Source organism: Geospiza fortis, unplaced genomic scaffold (assembly GCF_000277835.1).
Source record: "Geospiza fortis unplaced genomic scaffold, GeoFor_1.0 scaffold424, whole genome shotgun sequence".
Classification (NCBI taxonomy): Eukaryota; Metazoa; Chordata; class Aves; order Passeriformes; family Thraupidae; genus Geospiza; species Geospiza fortis.
The window spans coordinates 2,207,046-2,219,325 of record NW_005054354.1 but is presented as its reverse complement, the minus strand read 5'-3'; the positions used below and the strand labels follow the sequence as shown (position 1 = coordinate 2,219,325).

At 38.6% G+C, this 12,280-nt stretch overlaps 1 protein-coding gene across 1 annotated transcript in view; it reads right to left on the bottom strand.

Annotated features, from left to right (window-relative positions):
• Window positions 1-6,483, bottom strand: part of NAMPT (nicotinamide phosphoribosyltransferase) — a 22,924-nt gene extending 16,441 nt beyond the window's left edge. Inside the window, exons 1-3 of the mRNA XM_031059032.1 lie at window positions 6,351-6,483; window positions 2,534-2,690; window positions 1,162-1,265 (exon numbers count right to left, since the gene is read on the bottom strand). Of these exons, the coding sequence (XP_030914892.1) occupies window positions 1,162-1,265; window positions 2,534-2,690; window positions 6,351-6,452 (363 nt within the window). The 5' untranslated portion in view covers window positions 6,453-6,483. The remainder of the gene's footprint in view (window positions 1-1,161; window positions 1,266-2,533; window positions 2,691-6,350) is intronic.
• Between the last annotated feature and the right edge of the window lie 5,797 nt (window positions 6,484-12,280).

The following is a 12,280-nucleotide window of genomic DNA, read 5'->3' as shown; positions in this document are numbered from 1 at the left end:
TTTTGACTAGAACAAAAGTTGAATGGACTTAGTCAAGCCACATTACAACTCAGTGAGGACAGACATGCAAAATTAAAAGTGTATTAATTCTGTTTATCCAAAGAGGGATCAAGCTTACTTTAACACAGATGAAAGCAGTTCACAATGTATAATGTAGCTTAAACACAAATATGGATTGAATTCACATTTGTAGTTATTTGAACTGGATGCAAGTCCTCTACAAACCTCTCCATAACTCTCTTAGAAAACTGTGGGCTTATTTACCCAGTTGCCATTTGCAACACTTAGTTGAAAATCACTCTTCTCTTGCACACCTATGGTCCACCCCAGTGGCAGGATGACATCCAGATACATTAACAAAGAGATGCCACCATAAAAGTACATACAATTAGGGGATCCAGGGAAATATAAATGCAGAGGACTAAACACGGGGCTTTCAAATGCTAAAAATATTCACTCACCAAAACCCACAATGAAACGAAGCATTTAATTACTCTGCAGAGATTAGTACAGCTCTGATGAATGCTATTAGTCTGAATCTGCTGCTTTTGCAGAGAATAGATGTCTGCAATTACTTGAAGTCTAACACTTTGTTAAACAAAAGGGGAAAAGGATAATTGTGAAAAGACTAAAGTTAAAAGGTTTTGTGTCAGAAGTGCTCAAGCCTTGTATTTCATAATAAAATTCAACACTCATATCTCCGAAAAACTTCTAAAACAACTGAACAAACGTGTATTTTCTCCAACTATTTATACAGCCAAGAAGTTGCAATGTTCTCTGCATTAGAGTAAACACTGTAATGACTAGTTAGAGAGAGAAATGTAAATGATGCAGAAAGCACTGAGTGCTGTATCACACATGGAGAGCTGCCAACAAGCCCCCACTCACTCACTCACAGGAGCTGGCTGACGACAGCCATAAATCCTTATTACCTGCAAAGCTGCATTTGGCATCTGAAAGGATGGAAATTACTTTTCTCTAAGGAATTACAATTATATGATTATTCTTTGACAGCTGCTACTCCCTGTACACTAAACATGAAAAGCTAAATTTATCCAGTCTTTACTATCAAGATTAAAAGGAGAGACTGCCATATTTATTCTACTGTTGATTCAGAAATCCTTCACAATGATCTCCAACTATTTTTGCAAATGTTTTTACCTCTAGAATATAGTTCCATCCCTTTTCATTGAAGACATCATCTTGAAAATGCTCCCTATATACTTCTTTGGCTTCCTTGATTTTCTCTTTGGTCACCACTTTACCTGGAGTTTCAGAAACAGATTAAAGCTTAGAAATCTGCAATATTAATCAACTGATAAAATAAATAACAAGAAGGTTCAGGCACAGCAAAGTTACTTTGCCTTCAACAAAGATAAGAAGGAAATGTCAAATGCAGAATGTTTAAACCAAACTTTAATTTATTATACAGATTAGAATGCTCAAGAAACCGTGAGGGTAAATTACACCTGTGGTTTGCAGATGACTCAGGAAAATTTTGAGATTGTTCCTCTTTTATGACAGTCAAAAACCAGTCAAGAGGTTTAACAGCAGTGCTTTTCCCAGAGCAATGTGTTGATTGTGCAAGCTGGTACATGCAGCAAGGACATATCTAGCACAAGGGTTAAGCTGTGCCATTCCAGGGGGAATCCCCATGGAGAGACTCTGCAACCAACCTTTGACTGACCACTTGTGCTAGGAACCAGCAGACTAACCACATTATTTGAACAAACATGCTGCTGCTGTAGGGCCCGTCTACCTTAGAGAACAACCCTCAGATTGCTAAAGACAAAAGAAACAAAATTATCAAGTGTTTTGATTATACTGAAATTTCAATCTTTGGTGGAATTGGCAGAGATGTTTATTAGATCAAGACAAAATCGCAAGATGTATGAATAAAGTTTTCCTTTAAAGCTTGGCAGAAGGCAACATGCACTCAAGTGAGAACAGGTGATATTTGTACAAAAAAGATCTTAAACAGCACCAAGAAATTTTCAGATGTTACTCCTAAAATTATGACTATAAAAACCACTTTTACATGTAGCTGCCCTACTCAATGATCTAAGGTGAAGGCCATCCAAAATTTAAGGAAAATTAAAATTTAATTTAAGGAAATTTGAAACCATTATTGGTTTACACAGTAAACAAACCAGCAAATACAGAACTGAAGTTAATGCTCAACATGCAAAATGTATTTTCCATCAAATCCTCTCTCTGCTTGTGACTCTATGCACAGCTTTGGTCTCTTTCCAGTTGTTTCAATTTTGCCCTCTGAAGTTGCAACACCTTTTCATTTTTAACACACCATTGGCATAAATAAAGACAGTAGAGAGGTGTCTGGATTAAGAAGTTAATACCAATTTATGAGGGTGGACAACTTTTTTCACAATCACATAAATAAGATACTATGCATGTCACTACTTGTGGTGTATCAGGATAACCTGGAATTGTTTCAACTGTAACACTACAAGCTTGAGAAAAAGTTAGACAATTTAATTAGAGAAAAGGTTTTACTGGAATTTAAGACAGTTACCTTTTAAATATTTATTCAGAATGTACTGCAAGCCATAAAAAACTGTTTCTTCATATTTCACTTTCTTTAATTTGGAATTTTCAGTCTTCTTTTCACGACATTCAAAGTAGGAATATACTTTGCTTGTGTTCGGTGGATATTGCTTGTAGTGTGTAACCTACATCAAGAAAAATTTCAGTAAGAACTCAAAACATCACTACAAAGCACAAGAGAAATCATATTTGTACATTAAAGCTTAAAAGTAACTCCCAGCTCTTCTGAACTGTGATTATTTATCCATTCACATTCTACACAAGTATTTACAGAATTTCCAGGTTTTTAACCTCTTTCAATTTTCATTTCCAAGGACTGTCTTCCCTCTGTTATTATTTGCTTCTTTATCAAGTCTTCCTTCCTGAGGTTAACCTCCCCCTTCCCTGATGACCTGGCTTTGATTAACTGGGAAAGACACTGGCTGGGATTTTAGGAGCAGCACTAACACCAATGTGCCAGGTCAGTTTTTGCTCTGCCACACCAAGCCTAATAGCTACAGGAAGCCCAAAATTCCATGCCACTACCAAACATCTGCTTGAATTTGACTTCAGTTTTGCAGGCTACCATCCCACAGCTCAGATAAACCCACCCAGACTGAGGAAGGCAGTGGCAATGGCCTTTACCCAAGTGTCCCATTCCCTGTGAGCAGAGTGGGTCTCAAACTCTGGTTACAGCAAAGCCAGTTTACAAACCTGTTACTGTCAGTAATGCTGCTAAAAATCTACCTGAGGTTTGCACCTCCCTACAAAGTTTGCTAAACGGGCTTTTTTTCAAAATTGGAAAAAGTTCACATAAAGGAAGCATGAGAAATTGCTGCCTGTGTGTACTATGTGGAAACTGGCCATAAAACACATAATGCTAAGCTGAACTCAACTATTACAGCTTTTTAGAGCTCCTCATAGTAAATCTAGCCAGAAATTTACTTTAATAACAGCATTTGAAACAAGTACGCTCTAAACACCTAAAACCTTAAGCCTGCAAAATTTCATCTCCTAATGTGTAAAAAGCAAACTCCATGCAAAATCCTTAATTCCATACTGAACAAAAAGAATACACAATGACAGAAACTTCACACTATCAATGTTTCAATTACGGAATACACAAATCAAGGTAAAGTATCCCCAAAGTTGAAGGTATCAAGAGTTTTCTTAAATTATGATGGGAAGCCTTTAAACCAGTCTATACATTCCATAAGGAAAAACTGTTCCTACAACTGAGAAAGCAGCACTGCACATCAGAACAAAATTCAAATGGTTGAAAACTCCTGTCTGAATTTTTTTCAAACTCCCATATTTACAGGTTAGAGTATGAATTCATTATATGTTTCTTGCTGTTACTTACTCAAAATAACCTTAAAAATTTCTGTTTCTAATACCACAAGGAATTGGAAAAGGGATAGTTTTACTGTTTCTCTCTTCTTGTCCTGATTTTTTAAACATATCTCTGACAGTCTCAAAGAAAAATATTTGAAGGTTGCTTTACCTCTATTCCTAAAACTGTATATTAAAGCATTTTAAAAGGACAGTTTCCCTTCTCCTCCAAATGTCGTTTAAATTTAGTATTTCACTCAGATTGGACAATGAACTACTCAACTGAATTTCTGGTTCTCCTATACCAGCACAAGGCTGTTATAGTTGTGTTTCCAATGCTGCAAGGAAACATTCAAGGAAGGTCAATTTGAAGATCATTCTATTGTCTTTGCTTGTATGAGGTTTACAAGGCCAATCAAATAAAACCCAAGCTTGTCATTGCACGTTTTCTGCCCTGCCTTCAAACAAAGCATGGCACCACAGGCATTTAATGGAGTACAAACCCATTCTGTTACAATTCCACAGCCACTCAAAAGCAGAATGCCTAAGAGTAGCAATGTTAGATCCAAAGACAAAACCTGGCTTTTAGATTTAGTTCTAGCTATCAATAAATGTCTCGCTTCACAAATTATAACATGCCCTTTTCTAGTTCTGTGCAGAACTTCCAGGAAGTACATCACACTGCCAGCTCAAAGAAAACTCTCTGCATGATATCATCACATTTAAAGGAAAACAAAATTCCTGCAAAAAAGAAAACACACACACCATCCTCTCTTCTTTACTATGGAGTAGACAAAAATAGGCTCCATTTGACATATCTTTCTAACTAGTGGGTATATGAAAATACACATATTGTGTATTAAATTGTATTAAATGCACTCTGAGAAAAAGATCCTGTAACAAATCCTTAGAATGTTCATGCACTGTAAAGACAGAGTGGGAACTCCTCCCCTCCCACTGGCGCCACCAAGATAACAGCAACCTCATGAAAAGTTTCGCTCAGTTTTACAACTGGTACTGGACTTTTGAGTTTGTGATTTCAGAGTAAAGGCTCGACACAGAGCTCAGCAGCTGCAAGTGTACACAGCACATGTCCCAGGACCAATTCTCCATGAATATCTCAATTCCTTGTGGCAAGCTCGAGAGCAAAGCAAAGCAATGCTGCTGTTCTCATCACAACAGGTCAAACAATGAAAACTATACCTGCACGAGATGGGATACTCAGGTTTCCTTTAAAAAGCTTATACAACTTACCAACTATGGGCAAGTTACTGAAGCCACACCTACATTGTAATGAAAATCTCTGTGATCTTCCACTCACATCTTGAAAATATATTAGACTTTGACAGTTCAAAGGCATCTCCTCCTGCTGTATGTTTCTCTCTGTCAGAATGGTTACAGGCCCAAATTAACTTAGCACAGTGCACCCACTGAGCTGGTGCCACCTTTTCTTATTGCATTTAAGTACATTCTTTTAGGGACTTATTCTAGCTCTGCTTTGAAGCATGATCACAAAACAGTGCTCTGGCTGTAAAGCAGAACTTGAGAGCTGAAATCAGTCTGAAATGCTAACAGATGTATTTATCCTTTATACTGCATACCTGGGGACACAGCTCCTCCTGACTACCTTGCTGACAGTTTCAACCTAAAAAAACCCCACTCAGGTTTCTCAAACATTGCATCACAGGTTTAGCTATCTTTTCTGACATAAGATTAGATCCTAACCTGAAAATACAAACTAGCTAGTGTCCAGAAGATAGTTCCTTTTAGGGATTAAAACATATATGAAAATTTCATGTTTGACAGAAATATAATTTTATTGATTAAGTTGCTGTAAGTACTTGAAGGAGATAAGGAACTAACTTTGCAAGTCACATGTGTAGCATTCAATTATATTCTTTATACATTAAAATCTATTTAAACAATGAAAATACACATCCCTGGCAATTAAAATATTTACATCTGAGCAAACCTTATAGCTGTAATTTTAAAGATACTTCTTTTGACATTGCACAAAGCTGTTAGTTTTACCTACAAAGCTGAGACACCCTTTTAAATATTACTCAATATTCAAAGGCGCAATCACAAAAATACCACATTTCCCAACCACTGGCTACTTGAAGGGGGTTTATAAAAAAGATGTGGACACACCTTTGATCAGGGCCTGTAGCAACAGGACAAGGAGTGATGGTTTTAAACTAAAGGAGAGTAGATTCAGACTAGATATAATAATTTTTTTGTAATGAAGTTAGTGAAACACTGGAGCAGGTTGCCCAGAGAGCTGACAGATGACCCATCCCTGGAAACTCTCAAGGTGAAGCCGGATGGGGCTTTGAGCAAATTGGTCTAGTTGAAGATGTCCCTGCTCACTGCAAAGGGGCTGGACTAGATGGCCTTTGAAGGTCCCTTTCAACCCAAAGTATTCTTTGATTCTATGTTGTATAGGTGTGTAAGAAGTTAAGCACAAGACCTACCCCTGCTGAGTTATCTGGCCATCTTTTTGCTCCCAAGCCCTCAGACTTATTAGGAATATCTGCCCACAAAATGTCACAGCAGCTGATTGTATTAGCTGTCATTTCTGGGTTTCTATACGAGGAAATAATACCCATCTGCCATAGTGGTGGTCAGGAGGCTTGGCATGTAGTGAAATGCCTGGTGGTAAAAAAAAGGGTGGAAAAAAGGTCAAGGTCTAGGAGTGGGAACAGTTCACAGAAGACACAAAGAATACAATTGAAAACAAAACAAACCAACAAGAAAAAACCTGACACAACACTAAAAGGCACTTGGACAATGAAAACTATGCTTCAAAAAATGCCTGATCTTTCCTTGTTGTCTGATGAAGACTTGCATCTTTCTGTATCCTAAAGGAGAGTAGAAAGAACAACCAGAGGCAAGGTACAATATTTGATATTAAATTTTATGTGACTTAAGAGATTAAGGCAGTATTGATAACTCCATGCTTTCAGTTAGCGGATGACAGAAGCAGGACTTGCACAGACGAGCTCTTGATAAGCAGGAGTGACTATAAAGTCAGTAGGAAATCCCTTCTCTTCAGGAAGAAAAAAAAACCCTAACCAACAAACAGAAGAGCAAACAAAAGCCTCTACTGGGATTAAGAGACCCTTACAAGAAAACAACTCTCCGAAGTATCTTCAAAGGCCTTTTGATGTTTAGTTCAAAGGCTGTGGTTTAGGTTTTGTCTCTAAAACATATGACAAACAGCTTTGGCACTACTACCTACAAGATTATGTACTATGACTGAAATAGAGCACTTTTATTCCAGTTGTGATAGCTCCTTGTTTAATTTAATGCAAATAAAAGTATATTCTGAACAAAGAATACTCTCAACAAGGACCACAGCTATTTAATTAAATCAAGTTGTTTGAGGAAAAAAAGATGAACCACAAATTGCATTTATATCATCAAAAAACCACCCCAAACATTAAGAGTTAAATTTTAAGAAAAAGGAATTAATGGGTATTCATCATAAAATAGGGATGACTAAGGTAAACACTGCATTTTTCTAAGCTAGATAAGAGATATTTGACTTAAAAATATAAAAATGCTTATAATCTACAAGCTTTGTTGTACAGGATATTGTAACAAACTTACTTTAAAAGGTTATTTAAGCCTATGTAATTCAACTATTTGAAAACATGGGAAAACCAGATAGGACACAAGAAGTCAGGTGTGGCCAAAATGTCCACTGGTGGTAATTCCTGATGCTCCCCTAGGTCAGATGCCAACATGAACCATCAGAAAGATGCTTCCAAGCCCTGTCTTCAGTGCAGAAAGCAAGCCCCCAAACATTTAGCCAGCAGGATCTTGCCTGTACTGTAACTCTCATGTGACAAGATGATACCAGTTCAAGTAAGACACTATTTGAACCTTCTGCAGCTATTTTGAAAAATCCTTAGTGCTAAATGGGTACAGAACAACCTGGCCACTGCACCCATGGTGCCACACAGCCACAACAATGAAGACTCAGAGGGACAGGTGGCAGGTAAAGCAGAAGTAGCACGGCCTGGACTCGGGGCCACTTGGCCAGGACACGGCAGGTCTGCAGCACAGGGGCCAAAGCAGAGGCCTGGTCACTGCACTGCAAGAGACATTTGGGGATCCTCACCCCCAGTATGCCTCACTGAGTTAGGCAATTTTAGTGCAGTGGTACTGCTGGTATTTACACCAGGGAGACTTCTGCAAAGCACCCCAAGACCTCCATGAATTGTGGTATTACATCTTATTTACACACATTATGAAAAAAGGCCATGGATGCAATACTGCTTTACCTAAACCTCTAGGAGATTTAGCCAACAGAGCAGCTAAAAGCAAAGTTTACCAACAATCTACATTGAAAACAACATTATTAGCAACAATAAGGAGATGAACCAGGACTTAGGAGCAAAGGGACTGCTCTATCAGATATACCTCACTGAGACAAGACAATTAACAGCAGTGATAAGGCATTGTGACCCTCTTCAGGAAACAACCCAACACAACTGTGACTAACAGTTATATTCAACAGGGATGCTTTGGTAGCTTTTAAGCAATCACAGAAGGAATGCACATCATGACACTGGAAATGAAAACCAAACCAAAACCAGTATGGTTAAATGATAAATTTATTTGAACAAGAGAGGAAATGCCAGAAGAATCAATCTTTAATAATTCAAGAAAAAGGGCATCCAACAACAGCAGGTAAAGTGCAAGACATTCTTAAGTGAGTTAAAAAAAGAAATCTAAGAGTCAAGTAGAATCTTACTATTTTGATTACATGAGCTTTAGATTACCATAGGGGGGACAAAAAAAGCCTTAGAGAGACTTCAGGCCCCTTATTAGAATGCATAAGATTGAGACAATGTCCAAGAACCAAAGTGAGAATATTGGGAAATATCAGCTCTTACGAGATGAAAGAGATAAGCTAATGGAGGTTATGACTGAATGATGACCTTGTACCACTTCTAATGTCTCCATACTTGAGTTCATCCATCATTTCTTATATGTGTATTGAAAAATAAGAGAACCAGAGGTGAGAAAAAAGAAGTTAAGAGATCAGTCAGTACTATGAAAAATAAGGAAAGCACATGCAAGCAAGTGAATTCCTATGGAAGCTGCACATTATAGCAGAGATGCTGTACATGACCAGGTCCACATTCATTTAAAACACAAGGTCAAGTGTAAGCACTAGAACTGAATGTGTTCTAAATTTCTCAGACAAAACACAGTGCTTAAAAACAGCTACATTTTGCAGTTGATTACTTTACCACTAAAGACTTTCATGGCTTTTGTTGTGCTTTAACCCCAACTGGCAACCAAGCCTCAAATGCCACTCATTCACTCCTCCTAGGGAGACAGGGGAGAGAATCCAAAGGGCAAAAGTGGAAACCTCATGGGTTGGGATAAAGACAGTTTAAAAGGGAAAGCAAAACTTCTCTGCATGTAAGCAAAGCAGAACAGGGAATTCATTCATCACTTCCCACGGGCAGACAGGTGTTCAGGCATTCCCAGAAAAGCCGGGCTCCAGCCTGTGTAGCATTTACTGGGGAAGACAAATGTCACTACTCCAAATGTTCCCCCCTTTACTCCTTCTTCCCCCAGCTTTATTCACTAAGCATGATGCCATGTGGTATGGAATATCCCTTGGGTCAGCTGGGGTCAGCTGTCCTGGTGTCCCCTCCCAGCTTCTTGTCCCCCCCCCAGCCTCCTTGCTGGTGGGATGGTGTATGGGGCAGAAAAGGCTTTCACTCTGTGCAGGCACTACTCAGCAAAATCAAAAATATCCCTGCATTGTTTTCAGCACAAATCCAAAACATAGCCTCATACCAGCTACTAGGAAGAAAATTAACTCTACCTCAGTCAAGGCAGCAGTTTTACATCCAAGACTATCACAAAAGAGATGACAAAATGCCTTATGTTTACTGTCTACACATTTGTCACTAGTCTGCTGTACTACTGCACATGCTGTGGTAAGTTTCCTGTTCCTTAATGAAAAAGGAAAAACATTTACCTTTCAACAATAAAAGCTGCAGTGCTTCTAGAAGGGCTGCTTCCCATTGATTTAAAAATTGTCTGAATACTCTACAACTGCAGTGCTCCTTTTGAGCAACGCTGTCTTGGGCTTTGTAACAGGACCATGTGACTGCAAATCAAAACTTGGAAAATAATGAAGCTAGAGAGTGTGAAGATTGTGTCTTACAAGGAGTGCCGAGCCAGACACTTGCGATGCTTTGCACTGGCAGAATTACAGGAGATAACACACTCACACTCCCACCACAAGATTGTAATTAAGGAAAAATATATATATGGGCTGCTGTAAAGAATATTTTGCTGTCATTAAGTACTAGTCAAATCCAGTAGGCTAAAGAGTACTCATGTTTCTTCCTCACATACCTCTAGTCTTCTAAATAAAGAATACACAGGCTGTCAGAGCCTAGAATAAACACACACTCACGTGAAAGGCTTCAGAACTCAGTGCTCTCCTACATCCACACAGAGTAAAAAGTCATCTGAAGTGACAAATACTTAAAATTCAACATGTAAGGCATACAGAATTAAAACATACATTTTGGGTTTCCTCGAAGCATCCAGAAAGAAATCAGTTCTGAAACAGATCTCATTTACAGTCTAGATAGCAAGTCAGCTCCTCCTAAGAGGTAATTGCATGGCAGCTTATTATAACTATCAGCTTAATTACGAAACATGCCAAGCAACAGTAACAGATCTCATTGGCAAAAGCAAAATAAGCTATTACTGCAGCAAACAAGGTTCAGTCAATAGCAGCTCATGGTCCATCCAACCCAGGCCAGGTCCGTACCAGTCACGGCTGTCCTCCCACTGAACAGCACAGCTCTGCCAAGCTGATCCTCTCAACACAATTTCAGACTACCTATACTCTGGAATATTTCTTGCCTGTGCAGAAATAAACAAACATAGGCTAAAAAGAGCGCTGGGAATCAGAGAGAAAGAAAATGCAGAGGAGGTGTGTCAGCAATGTCAGACAAATGAGGCACTGAGGGCATGGACCCTTTCACTGGGGAAGCGCAGAGACTGAACAGAACCCCACTGTGTCAGAGAGACAAGACTGCTATAGAATATTGTATAATGTATATACAGCTAGCTGTATAGATGGAGCTATATAAATTGCGTCTTGCTGTACACACAAGACTAAGACATCCGGCAACACAAACAGTGATTTTCAAGGAGCCAGCTGATACCCTCTCACTTGCAGCTTTCTATCAACAAGGACTTTAACTTCAAATACTTCCCCTTTTCAGTAATACCAAGTCACCAGCACAAAACTTCACTAATAGAAATGCCAGTGCTAGAGTGCACATAAAGACATTGAGGTTCCCCGGATAACACTGCATTGATGAATCTCTTGAGAGTCTCATGATCAGAAGAATTAAAAGGACTGCTGTTACTTATCAGCATGTTGCACACACACTATACCAAATGCCCATGCTCAGACTCTGAGGGGATGGCATATAATTCCCAGCATACAGGAGGAATTACACTTTTGGGGGATTTGTAGAAGCTTAAGAATACAGAACAAAGCACACAGGAAGAAGAATCTAAGTGATGTAAAAACATTTATCTTGTTATTGGGTTTAGAGATAAACTGTATAATTTGAAACCCAGCCTCAAAATCCTGGAGCACTTGTACAATTGAGTAAGCTCCAGTCTATAATAGAAGCTTGGTACTGGAACCAGTGCATATTCACCTACTGGGAACTACTCCTGTCTAGGAATATTCATTTTACTAGCAATCAGCATGATACTCAGCAGTTTTTCAAAAACACTTGAAAGATTTTGAAACTGAGTATTTAACATTCTCTATTGTTTAAGAGGAAATGTCCTATGATGCACATGCAGACAGGAAAATAGTGTAGAAGGCGGGGAGGCTGGATAGGCTCTCAACAGACAAATCTTTGCCTACTGAATTACTTTGTTTCTGAAATTGTATAGGCACTAAACCAGTAATGAGTTATTTTTTCACCCCAAATTTCCAACTGCAGCAACAGAGAACTGGGACACTGGAGCTAGTACTCAAACTAACAAACTGTGACAGACGTGACCCTGAGATGCCACAAATTTTTTTTTTGAGGGACAACTGCCTAAGCTGGGGTTGTACCACTCACTATGGTCTGTATACTATATGGTGTTTATGGTATTTAAACCTGTATGGTTCAAATACCATACAGGTGTTTATTTCTACGTGATTTTTGTCACCAGCATTAGCTTGTATGGACTGGCATCTACTGCAATTAGATCACAATGTAAACTTCTGAGCTGATTCATGTTTTTTCTCAGCCTAAACGTTATGTACAGACAGTTCTGCATACACAAACAGATGCTACAGTTGTGGATACAGCAGAACTATCTAAACAAAATAAAAAGAAAAGAA